The sequence below is a fragment of the Grus americana genome, chromosome 9 (genome assembly GCF_028858705.1).
Source record: "Grus americana isolate bGruAme1 chromosome 9, bGruAme1.mat, whole genome shotgun sequence".
NCBI classification, from domain to species: Eukaryota; Metazoa; Chordata; class Aves; order Gruiformes; family Gruidae; genus Grus; species Grus americana.
The window spans coordinates 14,601,788-14,623,036 of NC_072860.1; the positions used below are offsets into that span (position 1 = coordinate 14,601,788).

At 42.7% G+C, this 21,249-nt stretch overlaps 2 protein-coding genes across 10 annotated transcripts in view; both read left to right on the top strand.

Moving 5' to 3' along the window:
* Window positions 1–27: 27 nt before the first annotated feature.
* On the top strand, window positions 28–15,353 carry PPP1R2 (protein phosphatase 1 regulatory inhibitor subunit 2). Of its 6 annotated transcripts, none has more exons than XM_054835176.1 (8): window positions 28–264; window positions 5,002–5,109; window positions 5,564–5,644; window positions 5,937–6,040; window positions 7,305–7,484; window positions 8,799–8,951; window positions 10,501–10,551; window positions 11,916–15,353. In XM_054835176.1, exons 1-7 carry the CDS (start codon window positions 107–109, stop codon window positions 10,503–10,505), a joined length of 789 nt encoding a protein of 262 aa, XP_054691151.1. In that variant the 5' UTR covers window positions 28–106; the 3' UTR covers window positions 10,506–10,551; window positions 11,916–15,353. The 6 variants fall into 6 exon arrangements, 4 of the variants coding, with proteins under 4 accessions (XP_054691151.1, XP_054691152.1, XP_054691154.1 ...); XR_008578262.1 differs by having other exon boundaries at window positions 30–264; window positions 8,831–8,951; XR_008578263.1 differs by having other exon boundaries at window positions 32–264; window positions 8,746–8,951.
* A 2,253-nt stretch (window positions 15,354–17,606) lies between these two features.
* Window positions 17,607–21,249, top strand: part of ACAP2 (ArfGAP with coiled-coil, ankyrin repeat and PH domains 2) — a 68,796-nt gene continuing 65,153 nt past the window's right edge. For all 4 annotated transcript variants that reach the window (XM_054834912.1, XM_054834914.1, XM_054834913.1 and 1 more), the window contains exon 1: window positions 17,607–17,889. In XM_054834912.1, the coding sequence (XP_054690887.1) occupies window positions 17,837–17,889 (53 nt within the window). In that variant the 5' untranslated portion in view covers window positions 17,607–17,836. The remainder of the gene's footprint in view (window positions 17,890–21,249) is intronic.

The following is a 21,249-nucleotide window of genomic DNA, read 5'->3' on the forward strand; positions in this document are numbered from 1 at the left end:
GGGCGCTCCCTCCCTCCTTCCCCGCGCCGGCGGCTGTGACGCGCGGCGGAGCGGGGCGGGCCGAGGCGGCGGAGGCCGGAAGCGGGAAGCGGGCTGGCGGGCGGCGATGGAGGTGCCCTCGGTGCCGGCCGCCTCGACGTCGGGCGCGGCGGGGCGCGGGCCCATCAAGGGCATCCTGAAGAAGGGCGGCGGCAAGCTATCGGCGGGCGGAGCGGCCCCCGGGGCGCGGCGGGTCAGTCCGGCCCGCGATGAGGACGAGCACGGGTGAGGGCCGAGCCCAGCCGGGGTCCCGGCAGGGGTGAGGCGGCGGCGGCGGGTCCCGGCAGGGGTGAGGCGGCGGCGGCAGGTCCCGGCAGGCCCTCCTCTCCGGCTCCGCTGCCTCCAGCCGTCCCGCTCGTCCGGGGTCTCCGCGGAGCGGGGTCTGCTGGGCGTCGTCCTCAGTTGGGGATTTCTGGGCTCCCCCGTTTCTTAGGGATGACGTTAAGTAGGCAGAGTAGTGACGGGGTAAGCGCGTTAGTGGGTCGCGTCCCGTGCCGCGGCGGTCCTGGGGCACCGTTCCACGCGGCGATGGCGGTCAGGCGGTGGGAGCACCCTGCGGGACCGAGTGCCGCCTGGGGCAGGGTCTGTGTTAAAAATTGGGGGTGCGGGGCTGGGCTCCGAGGGGGGGGGGAGAGGGGGCAGAGCTGAGGAGCTGTAGTCGTGACTCCTACCGGGCGCGGTGTGGCCGCTGAACGAGCCGATGTGGTCCTGTGCTGTTTATCAAACGTTAGCAGAAGCAGTATTGTCTTTAAATCCTCGTTCGGCAAGGCAAACAAAAAGGTTTTACAGTTGCTACGAGGACAGTTTACAGTTTGGGAAATACACTTTCCTGTGGGAGATTTATTCTCGGTCCTCTCCTCAAAGGTAGCTTATTTCTCTGTAACCAGAAGTGCGTCTCTGGGGAGAAGACCTTTCCTGGGTTGAAACATAAGTAAGGTGTATTCTCGGTTGTTCAGGATTCATCTATAAAGATCTCACACGTGAGAATATGTACTGGCCATATGGTTTGTATTTTGAATGGTGAGAAAATATTGGTTTAATTGTAACATGTTGAGGAGTTAGTCCAAATATGTCAGAAGGTGTTTTTAGCCAGCCAGCAGCTCTCCTTGGCCAGTAAGAATTCTTGCCCTTTTACTGATATTAGCACCCAGTATGAGCCTAAGGCTGCTCTGAGACTCCGTTGCGTTCTGATGACCTGAACTTCATGTTTATAAAGTTGATTTTGACAGTTTTCTTCATTTGGGACCTCACTCAGTATTGCAAGGAGAGAAATAATGATAAAATAAAATGCACGTGCAATTATTTTTTTTTATTATGATAACATTCCTTTCCTCTTTGACTAGTAAAATCATGAATGTAGTCTAAAGTCAGCAAGGTAGGAACAAAAAAGTTTTTGGCTTGTTCTGTTGCCTGTGTTGGCTGCTCCTGCTTTCCAGGGAGAAATTATTGCAACTGAAGGAATGAGGTGATGGAGGAGGTGAATGTAAGTATGCAATGTGCTACACAAATGTTGCGATTTTTTTCCTGTTCTCTAGTTTTAATATAATGTAGCACAAGGTGTTTGCTACTGCACTGGACGTGAAGTAAAACTGGCTGTTGGTAGCCTCTGTTTAATTTTCTGCAGTCTCTTTTGTACCATCTTGAAGAATGATCAGAAATTAGAGTACAAACTGAAGAGCTGAGTATATGGTATATTGGTTATAGTACACAGTAATTTCTTGTGAAGCAGTGGAGTGGGCAGGAGTCCAGCTTCTGTTTCCTGTTTGCCAATGTGAGTCAATAAAGTCAATTAGATTCATTCTGAAATTGCCTTGCGAGTTAAAGGACATTGGCTAAATCTGCCAAGCTGCATTAGAATATTTCCTGGAAAGATCAGTATAGCATATTTAAATCTGGTTTGTGTGCAGGTATTACTTTTGGTTGGCAACGCTTCATTAAATCAGTGTTACTTCTGACTCTTGTACTCAAAAGAATGATAAGCACTACAGCAGTGATTTTCCTTGAAGATTAAAAATTAGTTTATAAATTCAGTTATCTGTTTTCTTCATGCACCTCTATCAGCAGCCTTTCTGCTTAGTTCTAATATTGAAACTCAGATCTGAATACCTTTAAAAATAGCTGCAGATGAAAGAGCTCATTGTGTCAGCTGTCATCTTTTAAAGCACCATGTGCATTAGAGCTCTCATATTTGCATCATTATTGACCTTGCACTGTTGTTAGTGATGGTAAAATTCTTTGGAAAACTTCCTCAATGAAAATATGATGCAAGAGGGAGGCTTGTGAAATTGGGACACCACTGGAACTGCATCCTAAGAGCTGAGACATGGTTTAATGGTAGATGTGTTCTTGGCATTCCTGGTATAGAATATTTTTTGCTTTAAGGCTCCTGTAAGAGCCTGTGAACAATCTGATCTGGCATTTTACAGAGTAACTGAGTGTGTGTGTGTGTGTGAGCAGGTGTAAACAGCTATGTTGGAAAAGGCAAGAGAAGAGTCTGCTATGGTAGGAGCAACTGGGGTGTGAGAGGTGTTCCTTTGAGTAATATTGCTGCAGAAACTTCTTGCCTGTCAAGGTGTGGTCTCAAAATAAGTTATTATGTATATTTAAAGATGTGACAGAATACAAATGAGCACTTCTGAGACTTTTCAAATCTCATTTTCCTAAAGGAAGATTAGATTTCCTATTTCTGTATCTGAAGAGATGTCAGGAAGCATTTTCCTGTGATGGTCCTAAGCTCTGTCATTAATGTTATGCTGCTCAGGCATGCTTAAGCATGCTAAATTGGAGACAATCAAGGGAGGTGCGTGTTTTTACAGCATTTAGTCACTCTCCTATGATGGCTTTTTACGTGGAGGGGTGAAATGACACATTTGTCTGTTTGACACTAATGATAATTTTTTTTTTCCTAGCTGAATTTTAAACTGTGCTTTGGGAGGTGTTTCATAGCCAGAGCTTTTAGTGTTGGAATCTGAGTTTAAAGAAATGAGTGCAGAAAAACTAAACCACTAAAATCTTCCTCAATCTTTCATTTATATGTTGCTGAATTGCTCACTGTAGGCTGTCTAATTTCAAAAGCAGTATATGTCAGAGAGATTATTCTAAGGTCGCAAATATTATTATTAGATATTGAGTTATGAGCCCAGGCAGTAAACCTTGATGTGCTCTGGGCAAGTGCGATGAACACAAAGCATGTGATGGGAGTTTCTCCCATCTGTCGTATTTCCTCTTCAACTAGCCCTGTCTCTCTTACAGGGGCTGTGTACCTTTGTTTGACTGCTATGGTTAGTAAAAATTGTCATGTGCTCACTATGTAACCATATGATCATCTTATGTTAGTCATAGGTGAACTTTAAGCAGGTGTTTAGCTGATGTTTAACTGGTGATTTTTCAACTCCTAAACAGATAGGTTTGAATAACTGGCATTCCTAGACTAGAGCTCTCGCTTTGTCGTCATGAAGCTAATGACTCTCCAACCTGCCAGAGCAGGCAATCTGACTCACGTGTTGTCTGCTTAGGCTGCAATCCTTGTGTTGCAGTTTGAACAAAATGATTAAATAGATCTGAAACCTCAAACATGAGAGTTTGGCATCGGTTACTGTATGCTAAGGGATTAAGCTCATTTAATTTGTTTTCGTTTCTAGAGTATAAGTCTGTGGCATGTAGGATTCAGCATCAACTCCTGCATCTTTTTTTTTTTTTTCTATCCCTTTAGGTTTTTTTCCTATTGTATCATGCAGTGCTCTCCATAAATGTAAAATTTAGTTTGTGCTTGGAATTTTGCTTTATCGGTTTTGTTTTACAGATAGCATTCTGTTCAAGAGCAGGTGTGTTATTGAGAATGAATACATTTTTTCAGATTTGTTATTGGAATGATCTGTGTTTAAATAAGAGTAACTAAGTTCAAGTCTTGTAGCCGACTGCCCCCTCCCAAACCACAAAAACAACAAACAAAAAATCAACAATGCCCTGTAATATTTTTTTTCCTTAAATAAAAATTTGCAACACTTCAGGAATATGTTAATGCATAAAGTAATATTAATTACTGGAATGATTTTACTATTCTAAGGTTAAATTTCTTGGTTTAGTCTAAGGGAAAGACCACCGTGTATGAAGCTTGCAATAATCTTTTTAGAGACAATGTGAAACCTGGTAGGTTCCATTGATTAAAATTTCTGTGGCTTTTAGGTCAGTGGAGGGATGACTCTTCCTCTGGCCACAAAGCAGTTGCTTTCCTTGTGGCTTATAGATTTTGTCAGTCTGGGTGGGCTTTTGTTTCTGCAAATATACATAAAATGGTACATTCTCTGATTAATTGAGGAAATTCTAAGTAATGTAACACCACTGGTGCCTGTCTGTAAAATGTGAAACTCCCTCAGAGTTTACAGCAGTGAATCAGTTATGTTTTATGATTCCACTTTAACAAAAGCAGAATTAATAACCAGGTGGTTCAGTGCTATCTATTTTACTGCATAAAGTTATTTGTTGGTTGGTATTGTTTAAGCAACAGTTTCACTATAATCATAACAGCTCACTGCGCAGAGGTGAGGCAGAAGTTACTTGGTTTTGTTGAAGTGTTGTGGGTTGTAGTAAAAGGAAGAATGATTTTACAGTAACTTGTAACAAGAGCAGACAGTTAATGGGACAGTGATTGAACAAGACCAGTAGTCTTTTGAGAAAATATATGTGTGTATAAGAATACATTTATAGATCACTGAGTTTATTTAGCTATTGTGAATTGTTAGGGAAACGAAGTTGCACTGATAATTTGTCATGAATTAACTAAAGTATGTATAGAACAATGTTCAGTAGTCATACTTTGAACGTGCCTGTGTGTCGTAACTATTCTCTGTGTATAGTATGTAGTAGAGGTCAAAAGACATTTTAAACATTCCTTTTCTGTAGCTAAACAGAACTAATTGTTTTTAGAATATAAGAAAATTTAACTTTGTTTTCTTATTTCAGTAAAAAATCCCAGAAGTGGGATGAAATGAACATCATAGCTACATACCACCCAGCAGGCAAAGATTATGGCTTGATGAAAATAGATGAGCCAAGTACTCCTTATCACAGGTAGGCTTGCTAAACTGATAGCAATGATAGTAGTTTTACAGCAAAACTGACTTTGTGGATGATGTAGTATTTACTATAGCTGATTGCCTGACAGACTGTGCAGGCTTGTTGGATACATGCACCATATTCATATTTACAAAGCTTCTAAATAAAGGCTTATAGCTATCAAGGAGAACTGTCAAAAAGGACAAAGTCAGTTTTTAGGAGGTCTGTGTCTAGCAAGCTTTAGGCTTTGGAATAAATAAGTTTGACTTGTATTGATTTTATTTTTTTCAGTTAACATCTGTGTACTAGAATATAACGTCATTCATATTGATATTTAAATCAGGTTTGGAAAGTTTTTAAAGTATTAAAGGAGTCTTTTAATTGAGTATTGTAAGGTTTAGACTGTTTTATCAAGGAAATTTTAAGCAGCAAATTATTGATAAAGGCTACTTTTTGTTTGCCTTCCAAGCATGGTAGGAGAAGATGATGAGGATGCAGTGAGCGATTCGGAATCAAATGAGCCCTTAAAAGCAGATGTGTTGAGTAAAAAGTAAGTATTATCATGAAAATTTGACTAAATGTCAAGATAATTTTCTCTTTTCTGGAGTTTTCTTTTTGGAAAGGTGTTGCTGTTTTCTCTAGGAGTCAAATTGTCAAATTAAGTAGTTTTTGGTGTTTGATAGTGCCACTGGTACTAAAAAACCTCTTACAGGTTGTTAGTACATATAGATATGGTAAAAAATAATGAACAGAACAGTTTGTATGAGTGTTCTGAAATTTCATGTATTTTAAATACTGAAGGACTTGCTGCTTCAGCATTTTGTATTGCATGTTTTATGTAGACTGGCAGCTGCAGCTGAAGGTAAAGGACCTAAGATTATAGCAAAGCAGGAGGAAAGCAGTGAGGAGGAGGAAGAGGATGAAGAATTAACACCCGAAGAACGAGGTAAGCATAAGTTGGTTTTTTTTTTTTTTTGGTGTTTTGTGGGTTTTTTCTTCTATAAAGAGTTTCAGGTTTTCAGGAAGAAATACTTGGGAAGAAAAAGTACTATCTAACAGACAGATGTTGTCATTTGAAAATGGAGATATATGGGCTTTGATGGGTAAGTAAAAGATTGAAAAAATATGCTGTTTGTTTGTAACTGGGACTGTTTGATTTGGGATCTACGTATAAAGAGAAGTTTGCTGTTACTGGCTGCCCCTTTGTATAGAAGCTTAAGGTGTGGGAATTCCTTTCAAGAAACCTAGACTTCTCAAATAAGAAGCTCTTCTGGTTTGGGGGTGAGGGAGTGCTTCTGAATCTGAACATATTTCAGGTAGACTTAACAATTCAGCGAGCGCCACTGCAATTAAGAGGCTACTAATTGCTTGCAAACATACAGATGATATTTGTGTTGTTTTCAGAGCAACTGGTAGATGGATCCAGCAGGAAATCTACATTTATTCTGAAGCAAATTGCATCTTCAACAGAGATGATGTTTTCTGTTAGCTTGGCCTAGAACATTTTGAGAAAACGTTCAAACAATAATACTTGTAAGGTTTCAGGCTTGCATTATCTAGCTGTTGCTTCTCATCTTTCCTGGCCACAACTTTGGGCACGTAACCTTACTAATCTAAAGGAAGAAAAAAACCAGTGTTGGGGCTGCCAATGAGCAAAGTTGAATTTAATTGTAATGCATTACTGCTAGACCTGCTAATGTTTAATATATGGAACAAAGTTAGGCTTCAGGCCATGGGGAAAGTGGAAAATATTTTCTTCTACATGTGGTAAATATATCTCTCATGACTCCTGGCTAGCTACCAAAGGCCAGTTAAGTCGGACATCTGCAAAAGTTCTATACCACCAGTATGTCTCAATTTGTCCTTAAGTTTACTTGGAAACAAGGCTTGCAAAACTTTGGAACGTCATACACTGTTAGTAGATGTTTCTCTTGGTTCAGATGTGCTCTTACTTGCAGACAGGTTGTTTCAAAAGTGCTGCAGCCTTGCCAGTCCATTAATTACTAGCCTTTTTGTAAGTCAGACTCATTTAAAAGACCACTGCTTGAAGAAAAGAATTTGAATTCAGTGACTGCTTGATCATATAAGCAGTGGACTTTCAAGGTAGGAATAAAATTGACCTAGGAAGCAGTTGGTGCTTCTCTGAAGAGGAAATAAGTTGATTTTTTTTTTTAGGGAATAAATAAATACTTGCATTTGTTTGTCCACAGAGAAGAAGAAACAGTTCGAAATGAAGAGAAAAATGCACTACAATGAAGGACGAAACATCAAACTGGCAAGACAGCTCATTGCAAAGGAACTACATGGTGAAGAAGAGGATGATGATGAGGATGAAGAAATGCATGATGCTGCAGATGTAGAAACAATGAATACAGAAGCTACCGAACATGGTGAGCTACTGATTAATCAAAAAACATGTTTAAGTACTGGTGGTCCTTTCAGCTGTTGGGAAATGAATACACTCAAGTGTGAGAATAAATAGAAAGGGTACAGTACATATGTAACGCTCCATGTGCAACGCTGCATGATGTCTTGATAGGTAGATTTGTAGCATGGTACCAAACCTGTCAGTATTGCTAGATAGCATGTGGGCTTTTGTTTGTTGTGACACAACAGAAAAGTAAACACCTCTGCTTCATGCTATTTCCCCTGTGTAACTGACTATTGGTAGTGAAGTTGCCAGCATCTTTTTTAAAGGAAGAGTTGTCCTGTACTGAATGCTTAAATCTGTGGCCACATGGGCCTTACGTTCTGGTTCAATTCCCATTCTGCTCCCAAACCATCCTGTAGCCAGCAATGGGAAACTAGCATGAATGCTTCCTCCCTGTTGAGATGAGCATCTCTAACTTACTGAGAATGAACTTTTGCCTATCTTACTGTAACTTAAAACTGTGCTGTTAGGACTTCAGTATGCACTTGTCCTTAAGCAGTAATGATCATTTCTATAGTATGGAATAAGACCCATAAAAAGCTTTGCTTTTAGTGCAGCTCCTGGAAGGAAGTCTGGGACTTTTAGCTGGGAGCTGTTTCTGGAACCTGCTTCAGGATTGCGTCTTGATAGGAAACTCATAAAACTATAGAGGCTGACACCTTCTCTTTCATCTTTAAGCTTCTCTCTGGGTGAAAAGGGTAGACTGTGTAAGTTGTCTTTTATTTTTGTGGTGGCCTTCGGGTGAATAATTACAGCTGTTCAATACCCACCTCTGTGTGTAACAGCACTCAAACAAGTTTTTGGCATTAAAAAAAAAATAGACATCTGTTGCTCATGAGACTGGTGGCAATGAAGTCTGTGTAAGCCTCATTCATCTGTTGCTTGGCAAAGCTATGAGACGTTAGCACAATCTGCAGACTTGGGAAGATGCTGCATGGGTTTAACTTGGTTCACATTTGCTCTTCACAACCATGTGAACTAGGAACTCTTCTAAAATTAGTTTAAATTCCACACAATAAAAAGGTGATTTGCAAAGTTGTGCGTTAAGTTCTGTGGATTGCACATTTTAGTTCCACTATTTATTACAGGAGGACTAGTGCCTTCGTAATTGCTCTGAAAGGGTCATTTGGTACGTGTCTGAGACCTATTAACGGACTGACTTTATACAGTAACTTATCATATGCCTAATAATGGCTATTTACTAGAACTTCACTCTCCAGGGGAAAGGAGGGCTCCAATAGGCAACCTTATGACCTTTCTTCATGGCTTGAAGCTGCCATCTCTCTGCTCTCTGCTGTAAAACAGAGACAACTCCGCTCCCCAGCTGCATTCGTCAGTGGAAAGAAGAACCTTTGCAGCATTTTTCCATCTCTATTGTTGAAGTCCATTCCACCTTGCCTCATAACCAGCTTCAGAGCCACAACTGGTAATTATCAATTTTAGACTGCTCAAGGCCAATAGATTCCATAAATGTAACTGTTTGCCAGTTTATCAACCCATTAACTAACTGGTTCACCTCCACACTGTGGCGTATAGAAATACTTCCCATTAACTTGATGTAGTTCTCAATTCTTCATTTTTGTTTTGTCTCGTTCTGCTTAACAAACCTTGATGCTTCCTTATTTCCTAATCTCTACATCAACTGTCATAGCTTTTGGTCTCTGTACTTGATAAATTCTTCTGAGGTTAAGTAGTGGTTGCACTTTTGTAATGGCTAGTGAATTGAATGCCCTCAGACCGATCACGTGATACTTAGTGACAGGGTTGGTCAAAGGATGATGGAATATGGTCAAAACTGTTAATAAACCTGTCTTCTGCCACTACCCACATTTTAAGAAATTCCTACGCTGAGATGATGAATGTTCAGCAACATAGCCGTGTTAAAGTAATGTCAAAGCTTTACTGAAATAACTTTTTTGAGATGACATCTCTGTCACTCTCTCATCTGTATTCTGAGGGCACAAAAGAGTCTCCTTACTCATAAATGTTAATTAAATAGATATTAGAGCTACAGAACATTTCTCAGCTGGTTTTAACACTCGCTACTTGGATCCTTTGCTAGTCTGTGCTTTTGGTCATGCCATGCTTTTGGTTATATTAGGCAACTGGATATTTAAAACAGTATTTCAATTTGGTTGTTTCTTTCATGGAAGTGGATTAAAAAGCTATTAATATTCTTGTTCCTGAGATTCCCTTGTTAGGACTGTAAGTGTGTGGAAAGATTATTCATCTGGATATCTTTCAGAGAGCTCTTTGACTTCAAATCGTTGTATTTTAAGGTGCTTTCTTACAGACCAGAAAAGGAGAGTTTTCTTTACTCTGTGTATTGGGTGATGCAGGAGCTGATTTTTGTGATAGCTTATTGCGGCTTCGCCCTGTTAAACTGACTAACAGCTCTGACGCTTGCAAAGGAAATATCTGTCTCCTTGCGTGTTGTATTGTAGCTACGTTTTGGTAATTTCTTCCATTCGACTTCAGTTCTTCTGAAGTTATGGAGATCTATCTGGTGATGTAGCTAACACTCACCTATTATGCCTGAGACTGTAAAGCTATGTGAGAGCTGGTATGCAGTGTCTTTTGATTATTCCATAAAATATTATTTTATTATGACTTCTATAGTACTGATGATCATTCCAGGTAAAGATGTGACATAAGAAGCATTTCTCGGTGATCTGCTGTGACTCTAGGGCTCCACTGGCTTCTGGGTTATTTTTCAGGCAATTTGAGACCCTCTTCTCACTTGGAATTTTTTTTTATCCATGAAGATCCCTTAAAGGTTCTGTGCTTCTCTTAGCTGATGCTCCTTTCTACTCTCTAATCTTGTCTGGTTTATATTTAAGTAAAACTAACAATACTCTTCTAATCTCTACACTCTCCTTTTGAAGAAGGGGCTAAAGACTTAGGACAGGTTTTTAAGAAAGCTTCTGTCAGATACCACCAGGTCTGCTAATACGAGTTGCACTTCTTGGTTACAGACTGAGATTTCTTGCTGATTGAAATGAAGATGGCCAGTCCAGTCAGTGATGGTGAGAACTATTTGTATGTTTTTGCCCCTGCCTTCATCTTGGGCTACCAAGTGTTTTAAGTGGATGGGTCATTCCTTTCTTGCCTCAAGTAGCTGTAACTTATCCCATGCATATGGAGTCTAGCAGCCAAGCTTTTTGGTGGAAAAGAAAGTTCAAGTTGTAACAGACTGCATTAGGATCGCTTGCTGCAGTGTTTCAGCTTCTCTGGAATTTCTCTGGCTATTATCTATTTATGACTCCATGAATTATGTAAATAGACTTTGCCAGCAAAATACTAACCTTTGCTCCTCCCCACAAATGCTTTTCCTTTAAAAATTCTCTGTGAAATCACTGAAGGAAGGATTCCTGATGTAGGTAGATTTAAGCATGGTGATTTCAATGCAGACCTGTCTTTACTTCTGCTACACAAAAGTATCACATACAAGGGTGTGAGCTCTAGCAGTTCAATTGTCAAGCAATAAAACTATTGTTCTCTCCTCATGGTTCATTTAGCATTCATTGCTATGATAACCTGCTCAGATACTGCTGATCAGCTTAGCTGTCAGCTGACAGGGTGTGCTCTTTTGGCCTTTGGTACATACAGAATACATTGTGTTTCTTAACCATGGTGAGTGTCACCCTATAGATGACTTAAGTGAGAAGGCTGAGAGCATATGCAAATTGGTTCTGCCTGTCAGCTGTGGTATTCACTTGTTAAACTGCACTTGTTACCAAGTCTAACTCATGCCAAAGCCTAACTGGCCTTTTCTAAAGAAGATTATCATCTGGATGTAGTTTTCTCTGATCTTTGCTTTATGCTGCTGAATTTTCAGGTGCATATATATATATATATATATGTTTTATATATATATGTACACACACATATAGTGGGCTTTTTCATATGAAAAGCACTAATGAGAACAAGCTTTCTCTTACTTATTGCTGTTCTTTGGCTCAAAACCATGAGTTTAATGACTTCCTGAAAAACACAACAGACTTGTTTTGTTTTAAAGTGTCTCATCTGGAATTGAAATTTGACTTGAAAAATACCATGCTTGCTTGTGTTTCAGGAACCTCATATGTCAGTTCTGCAAACTGATCTCTCTCTTAACTCCTGGGTTGAATCCTCCCAGTTCCAGGGGTGGTGAGCATTCAGTGCTTGGTATGCTGAACAGTGGTGTTAGCCATTTCTTCAGAACATGAGAGTGAAATAACTATTTTGGAAGTTTCTGCACTCTCAGTGTAAAAGCTTGCAGGTTGCTAAAATGGGTGGCAAACATTACCTTTTGAGAAGCAAAGATGATTTCAGGAGGATATTTGTGTGTGTTTTGAAAATATTCAATGAGTGAAGAATTATCTATTTTTTTGTAATCTTTCTTATGCAGCACATGCTACTCCTGACCAGCTGGAAAGTAGAGCACACAGCATAGAAGAAATCTGTCCAGAACTGTAACTGCTTGTCAAAGACACAAATATAAACATCGCTTCATGATTTTTGCAATTAAGGCTCTTAAATATTGAGAAGCATATCAGTTACAATGTTGTATTGCCAAGAATGTTAATTTTAGACTTGTCCATTAGGCAGAAAAAACTGTCTAATTGATTTATTCTTGTGCCTAGTATTTCATGGAGAATACTGCTTCATAATCTGTTCAACCAGAATGGCATTCGCTGTATGTATAACGCTGATTATCTTGCGTAATGTACTGTTACTCTTCATGCTTCGAAGCAGACAGTATCTTTTGGTTTTTCACTATTTATTTGACAGTGTTCTAGGTGTGTTATCTCTTACAGAAAGGTTTGGGATTCAAGAGCCAAACGGTACAGCATATATCAGATTGACATGCAAGCTATTTATCAGATGTGTTAAGCAGTTTAAAAAGGGATTATTTAAGTCTTAGAACTTCTTTGTAAAATGTTGACCTGTTAATCTAGATTTCAGGATGTTATTATACCTGTACTTTCCCAGTCTTTAGAAGAGCTGTATTATTTTTTAAGAGTGGTATTTGGAATCAGTTGTTAGTTTCAGAGGCAGTACTAACTCTGGTGGAGGTAATGGTTTTACACTGGAAATGTGCTAACTTGAACTTTGCATTTAACTGTCATTATCTCTTCCATTGGGACTGGATGTTTTGAGAGGGTCTCTCTGGCTTATCACAAGAACATAGAAGTTCCCTCCAACTTTTCCCTTAAAACCACATCCGCTGTCACTCTTCTGGCTCTTGTTTCAAACTTCTGTCCTTTCTGGTTGGCGTGAAGAGTGCCTGTGCTACTAGCACCTGAGAAAAAACACCCACCCATGAGAAAATCCACATCAGGACTGTGAAGATGAGCTGAGTTTAGGTGCTGGTTGTTATAAATAACTGCTGATGGTCTCGTACTCATTTGGGGTTGGTCACCTGCATACTGAAAACCACTGGTCTAAATCTTCCTGTACCCATTGCAACTTAGAGCAGCTGCTTTTGTAAAATGAAGGCTGTTTGGAAGAATAGAAGGGAAACTGCCTAATTCAAATGCTTGTTTACAGTGTGGTTGTATAGCTCCTGTAAAGAGGGATTCTGAACTTCCAAATTGCTGTGAACAGCTTCCCACTTGATGGAACTTGACTGGTGAATGTTCCAGTATTCAGAGTAGTTCCTGGGGTTTATTACACAAATGAAGTATACACTTAAGCTTTAGCTTGGTTATGGGATACAGTGTATAGCTTTTAATTTTGATCTGAATTTGATATGTTGCAAAAATCCATATAATTATATGGATCTATTTTAAAATGTCTTTTTGTCCACTGTACATGTGAAGTTTGAATAAAGAAATGAAAGTTATTTTACAGTTACATGCATTCTCAAGTGTGAGCTTTCATGAAATCCCAGAGATTGAGAGTGAATAAGGCAATAGGGTGCTGTCCTTTGAAAGATTTATACAGGAATAATTCATTAGAATGGATGCTTTGCCAAAGATACCTACAAGTTGTGCTAACTGGGTGTTGCAGTGTGCCTTTCCCAACTATCTCCTCTCCTTAGTAGGTAACAGAGTTGTCAGTTGTGGGATATTTAGTCTTCTAAGGGCCTGAATCAGGATTAATAGTGTCTTTTCACAAGAAAGAGATGAAGTTTTGATTCAGTCCAGTGTAGTGATGCTAATTTTTCAATATGGAGAATGCTGTTCTATTTCTTCTTGTATCAGACATGGTCACTTCTATAGAATAAACAAGGGGCAAAGAGAAAGCGTTTAGATACTTGACTACTAAAGTCACTTGCTGTAGCTTTAAATTTGGCTCCCAAGTGTAGGATTTCAAAACTTAAAGTTTACACCCTTTACATACCAGTTTGCAGTGTTCAGACTGTTGGAATGTCCACACTGACCTGTGTTTCAAACCAAGTGGCTGACGGTCCGTCTGCCCCAGCCAGGGCAGCGAGACCCTGCTGAGAGAGGGGCAGCAGTCGGCAACGCTACATGATGTTCAGGCTGGAGCATGAACGGGTCAAGATTTGACCTGTGGGTATGGGTAATGCAGGTGCCTCCTGTGATGCCGTAAAACAGATTACTTGTACTTTGTGATAAGTACAAGTGGGTACTTTGTACCCACAATTAAGGCAGAATCCATCAGAAGCAGCTCTTACATGAGCTGATGTCCTGCCCTCCTTCCCCCCACGTTTTCTGTGTCCAAGACCTTGTTTTCATTTTGGTGCTCAGTGGGGGTACTTTGTACCATAGAATGCCTGCATTTTGTTTAATAAACAAAAAAAAAAGCCCACTTTGCTAACTTCCAGTAAAGACTTTCCCTGCTATGGCTTCCAAAATCCAGTTTACAGTATACATAACTGCATGAAGATGGTTTTAAATAAACCTCAGAATATATAGTAGGTCCCTTCATCAGAGAGATGGTTTTGAGCTCTCCCTTTTCCATGTCACCAAGCCCCCAAGTTGTAGTTAGATGCCATTTTGGAACTTGTACTGGTTTCGGTTATGGGTTTTATGAAAGGCTTTGTTCTCCTCTTCATTCTCTCCAGTGCTAGCAAAAATTCTGTTCATGTTTCTTCATCTCACTTGGAGTGCAACCTGATGTACCTGACACTGCTTTTAACTGAGAGGCTGGTTTACTTCATTTTGTTCAGGCTTACACCTTCATGCATTTTAAAAGCTAAAATACAATGCAAGTTTACTTTTAGTAACCAGAGATAGTCTATATAGATTTTTTTTTTTTAAAAAAAGCATGCCCGATTTCCTTCTATCGTGGAAATATCAATTATAGTTTCCTACTGAATGGGGACAAGCGAAGAAATGCCTTTTCTGTTTTTACATTTGATGGGTACTTAGCTTGCATGCAGGTCTTAATCTTGGGGTGCATATGGTAAAGGCTCATTCGTACAGTAAAGAGTGGTGTAAAGAGGAAACAAGACACGCAGCCCTTACTAATGTAGACACTGAGCTCCACAGCATAATAATTGTGAGGCTTCTCACACAGGTTTAAGTCCTCAAGCTGCGTCCTGTTTAGAGAAAGTGTTTTTCAATATGCTTCCAATAGGAAGATCACTTGCAAATAAGAGCCTTAACTCTGTCTTAAAGTTCGTTCGTTTTTTTTCCTTAAAGTTTCTTTCACACTGAGTTGTACACAGTTCATGGAAACTGCAAATATTTTTTCCACAGCTCATTCTCTCATGTTGAACTTGTGTATCTTACCAGAACTCTTTGTTTCTGTAATATGCTTTTTGTGGTGTTTATGATGATACCACCTCACAAATGTAATTATTCTGTTTGAAACCAGTGTTAAGTGTCACAACATAAATAAAAACATTGTTTTCATTACTGCCATATGGCACTGATACCAGATGTATTGGTTTGAGTTCTTGGAGCTTTTTAGAGGAAACTAGCAGCTACTGTCAAGTTTTCAGGTGTGTTCATAGATGAATACTTAAAGCAACATTGCAAACGAGGAAGTACTCTTTAGCGTGGCTTTGATATATATATACGTTTGATATACGCCCTTCCAGATTTTGTGGTTGCTTGGCTACCTAGGTGTGAGGGTAGACCTGGGAATCTGAATTGTGAATTTAAGACAGCAGTACCACAGAAAAGGTTGCATTTTTAAGGTAACTTTGTGTGTAGTAGGACTGAAGCAAGACTGGTCTGTCTCTTCGTGGTCAGCATTGAGCAATCAATCACTACTACTGAGTAATGGAAAATTACTAACACCAACTATTCCTTAGGAAGTAAAACTGTATTCCAGAAAAAAGAGCTGGCCTTTCTTTTCAATGGCACACTTTAGTTGAAAAGTGGATTTCACAACATAAATACAGATTAAGTAATACAAAAATTTCTTAACTTTTTCTATGTGAGACAGCTCACAAAAATACACAATCATTGCTGCTGTGTAACTTGTAGTGTGGCTCTGACATTTTACCACTTTTGGAAAAAGAACCCCAAAACCCTAGACCACAACTGGCTGAACCAAAAAGCTTCCTTTGCTTCTGTGAAAGGACACTTTAACAGAGGGAGGGGCAGTAAGAGTACAGCAGGCATTCAGCTGCTTGGAAAGGAAAGAAGCCTTGTGTTCCTCTCCGTCCTTCCACATTGACTGTTTCTGCTTGTGAGGTGAAGCTTGGTGCAGGTGCTGGGGCACTGGAGGGTGTGAGGACTGCAGGGGTAAGCAGGCTTGCTGGGAGCAGGTACAGTAGCTGCTGGGGGAGCTGAGGGTAAATGTCATCAACTCATGTCAGCTTCCCAGCACGGTGTCCCTGTAACTGCAGGACAGAGCCTGGGACTTGGTGTGACATTGCTTTGTCTCTGCCAAGTTTAACTCCAAGAGAATAGTAACTTGTAGTCCTCTGTCACTGCCTTTGAAGATGAGTAGGGATGTCTGACACTCCCTTGCCTTTGTCATTTTACATCTGGGAATGCTAAGCAGTGCTGAACTCGTTAAAGCTCTTTTTCTGTTTTCTCCTAAGGGATCAGAAATCTACGATGTTCTGGAGTCCTTCACTACAAAGTGGGAGAGTACCAATATGGCCCTTTCCACTCCGTGATGCAGCCCTTTTGCTGTCTGAAAAGCCTTCAAAAAGTATTCTCAGGCAAACGTTCCATGCAAAACCCAAACATGCACACTTGATACCCTTTGTACAGGAAAACCCCTACTGTTTGTGTTTCTCCTGCAGAGACAACTCTGAATCCCCGCCAAGTAACACAAATCTAGAGTTACTTCCAAGACTTAGAACAGGCTGTAGAGCAGCCGCAGCCGTAACTTCTCGGCGGCTCAGAACGGCTGCTGCACTCCCAGCCGGCGACATCGGCTCTCCGCGGGAGCGCGTCAGCTCCCACCGCAGCGGCGGCCCGGCCCGGCCCCTGCCCCTGCCCCTGCCCGGCGCTGCGCGGGGCCGGCTGCCCTCCTCAGCCGCCTGGGCTCCTCCCGACGGGCGGCTGAGGGGCCGCGGGCTGCTCAGGTGGGCGCGGCCTGGGCCTTCCCCCCCAAGGAAAAGTTCCCCTGATTAATTAACGGGTTTAATTTGAAAAATTCAGCCGTTAAAAACGACTGGCTGGGCAGGGCGCAGCGATCGCCTCAGAAGCCCGTCCCTGCCGCAACCACAAGCCCCTCTGCCGCGCCCCGCCCACGGGCACCGTCATCTGCCGCGAGCGACGGGCGGAGCAGCCTATCGCAGCGCTGCAGTGCCCCCCCCCCCCCCCCCAGTGTTTATGAGAGCTGGGATTGGTCTTCCGGGTAGCCGTGGCAATGGAGCTTGCCAATTGGTGGGAGGCCAACGACCGTTTTCCTGTTGGCTTGCCAGGCTGTCACTCTAGGACGCCCGATGAGGAAGTAATCCCTGTGGTGCCCGGCGGTTGGCTGCCTCCTCTGAGTGGCTCGCTTATTGGGCAGTCTTCCTGTTATTCCCTCCTTTCTCGCCTCGTGATTGGTCAGAGCGTTCCCCTGGTCCTGTGACTGGATGGGCTGGCTGCTCTTCCCCCGCCCTACGCCGATTTGCGTGAAGCCCCGCCTGCGCCGGCATCTTATTGGCTGTTTCTGCTGCGGGCTGCCGTCTATTCGCTGGCCAGGCTGTCAGTCGCAGTTGGGTACGGGAGGCGGGCAGAGGAGGTGCTCGGCGCGGTGTTCGCGCAGCAGCCGCTCCGCAGCTGGGCTCCGCCGCCGGGCTCCGCCGCCTTTCCCGCCCATCCGCGCCGCCATGAGCGCCGCCCCAGCCTAGCCCCGCCCGGCGGCCGGCCTCGGCTCGCTCCGGGCTCGCCCCGCCACCACCACCACCACCAGCAGCAGCGGCGGCGGCGGCAGAGGCAGCGGCGCGCCCCGCGGCAGGGGAGGATGAAGGTGACCGTGGACTTCGAGGAGTGCCTGAAGGACTCGCCGCGCTTCAGGTGCCGCCGGGAGGAGGCCGGGCTGGGGTCGTGCGGGGGAACAGGCCGCGGTGGAGCGGCAGGGTGCTGGGGGCCGCGCAGGGGGGCGGGAAGCGGGGTTGGGTGTCTGCAGGGTGACAGGCCGCGCAGCAGAGTGGGGACGGGAGGTGTGGGCGCCCTGGAGGGTGACAGGTGGTGGCGAGCTGTGGGCAGCCGGCTCTGAAGAGAGCGGCGGGCCGGGGCTGTTGTGGGGAGGTGGTTACGTGGGACAGGTGAGGGATAGGGATTGAGGAGTGTCGGGTGGCAGGGCAGGGGCAGTCTGTGTGGAGGGGGTGGCTGTGAGGGGCTGTGCGTGAGGAAGGAGCTGTTGTGGGGCTCTGGAGGACCAGGTGCCTGCTGGGGTGTGGGGGAGCTCTGGGGAGGAAGGGGATGTGGGAGGTGGGAAGCGCAAGGAGAGGGGGCAGCACGTGTGGTAAGTCGGCTGGGTGGGTGATGTGCGGGGTCTGGGGTTTGTGTGGAGGCGCCACAGTCTGCAGTGAACAGTGCTGGGGTCGCCTGCCTTTGAACAGATGTGTGTGGGTGAAGGGTGTCAGGCAGCTGGTGCAGGAAACGCTCAGCAGCCGAAGCAATGCCTGCTCAGGCTCAAGAGCATGAACTTCGTGGTGGTCCATCTCTGATTCTTCACAGTTGTGCTCACACTTCAGCTCCCAGTGTCTCCCACCTGGATCTGCTGCATGTGTCCATACTCAATCTACCCGCTATTGGGGTGCCAGTACTAAACAAGCTCAGTATAATCTCAGTTCCTGTTGTTGGACCAAAGCATGCATTCTTTTGTTTTTCCCCACTTGAGTGACTACTTGTCTGTCATTGCTGTAGGCTTACTTCTGCTTATGTTGGGCAACTTTCCCCTTCATCTTTCCCTGTGCTTTTATGTATTTTGAACCATTGTATCTACTCAACATGATTCTGCCTCTGTTGGATGTGTGACTGGTCTGTGAACATAGGCCCACTTTCTGTGCCTGGTATCACGCTGCTAGCTGATGGAGACGCAAGCAGCTCCATGACTTGATGTGATACGTCACTACTGTGCTCCTCCTGTTGTGTACTGAGACTGTGTTTGGAGTGCCTGTGGCTCTGTGGTTGGCACAGGCTGGGTGAGCTCTGACTGTTAAGGGAAATAGTCCTGCTCTTCCTCTGGTTGGCTGTGTGTTCATGCCTCCTCTTTGTGTCAGCTTTAGCAATCGTGTGGTTCTGGGATGTGGAGGAAGTTAGAGAAGAAGGGTTGAATGGCTTACCCCTGGGAGAAGTTGGAGTTCCTGTTCTTCCCTCCTTTGCTCCTGTCTCTGCTGCCAGCTTGTCCCTGGCTGCTTCTGCCGCTGTTTTTTGTGGTGACTGTGACTTGTATTGTTGGATCCTTCAATGAGCTAGCTGCCCTGGCAGAAGAGACTGGATGGTTTTCAGCTAGGTTAGTGTGTTGAGTCAGCATTTCAAGGGGTCTGAAACCTACTAAAGCTTGTGGGGAGGAGGAAGAGGAAACTTCACTGCCAGAAGCAAGGCTAGAGGAAGGCAGTGGGGAGTGACACCTCCTCTGAGCTAAGCAGTGAGCTTTTACATTGGCTTAGCTGTTCCACAAAACTTTGCCCTGAGCTGGATGTGCTTGCTGGCGTAAGTACTTTCTGACACAACTATGTTTAGTGTGGGTCTATCCAGTTGGTGACAATGCAGTTAGATTGGCTTAATTTAACCATAGAACTATACCATTAATTTTTTTTTAATTACTGATACCTGCTGAAATATAGAATACACTTGAGAAAGCAAGAAATCGTGACTATAAAATTTGTAAGCAGAAGTGTGCTGCTGTCTCTTCAAGACATACTAGTTCATTTGAACTCACTTTGTATCATTCTCCTTTTGCCCCTTTTGATTCCTTTCCTTCAAGGAGAGGAACTGTGGAAAACCCTTTGTCGGGGTCTTCTAGTAGATTATGGTCTTTCTGACAGTCTCTGATACTAGTACCTTTGAAGAAATTGCAGAAAACCTTATGGTGTAATCACTTGATGCCACCAAAATGTCCTTCCAACCTTTAACTGATAGGAAGTGGTTAAAGTTGTGAAGCAAAAATCCTGTAGTATTTTTGAAAAAAGTTTGTATTTTTCATTATTAGTCATTAGTATTTGCGGTTATAACTTTGGTTGTTATTAGTGTCCATATGAATTACCTAAACCAAATACTAGAAACCTTCTAAATGAAGTTTACTGCAGTGTTTTTATTAAGGAATGCTAGAGACACTAATGTAGAGCAAGGTCATTACGAAGTCCTAGCATTCTTGCAGGGAGTAGTGTGGACGTAAACCACCTTCCTGTGCTGTGTTCTTTATCTTATAGCAAAGCAGAGCTGCAGCTTTCTCTTGACCTTGCTGAGCAGGTGGGTGTAGTCTTCGTCCTTCCCATCAGTATACCTGTTGGAGCAGTTAAATAAACCTGTCGGGAGGCATATAGTGTATAGAAATGTCATAGTTTACTTTCTTATAGTCGTGGAGAGAACTGGGAGGACGTGGGTGAATCAGAGTTCCTGAGTCACCCTATCCCTGTTTTCACAGGGAGCTGTTTAAATCTTTTAAAACATGCTACTACGTACAGCTTCAGACACATGGCTTTCTGCTTACCTGTTTCTCATCAAGTTCACGTTGATCTCTCTTGGCTTTGAGATGTAATTGGGAATATCATAGTTACCCGATTCAAAGAAATAAAGGTTTGTTTGCTTGCTTAAAATGCATATGAAGGGAGCATGGGTTGTCGCTGTTGAGTTGCTGATATGTGATTAGATAATAATGGCTATAAAGATTCATGTCAGAAGTATGTTGGGCTATTTCATAGTAAGGCATGCTTCCTCCCCCCCAGTAGATAAAGAAATCTTTGAATTATAAAACCTGAAGCAATGATGGCCTATTCCATCACTAGGTTTGTAAACATATGACATACCAGATCAGTTTGGGGTTAGAAACTTGAGGTTTAGACTCTGATTTCAAAAAGGGTAATGGAAAAGGCTATGAATTCAGACACACTTCTGCAAATTTGCAATCATGGTTTTTTTAAACCTACTTTGAAAATAATCTCCCTGAAATCACATGATTTTCCTTCATGACTCCCTCTCTTAAAGTATGGACGGGCCAAAGATCTAGCAAGGAAACATGTTTGCAGTTCTCCTACAGCATGTTGATGACTTCCCATCAAATGAAGAAGTTGTGTGGGGAGGGGCCTTGGAGCAGTCCTTGAGTAGTAAGAACTGAGCTGTGCTGGCAAGTTCTATGTATAGAATCAGGAATTCCTGGAGTGTTTTTTGATATGCAAATAGTATTGTGAAATAATACTTTCGCCTTAT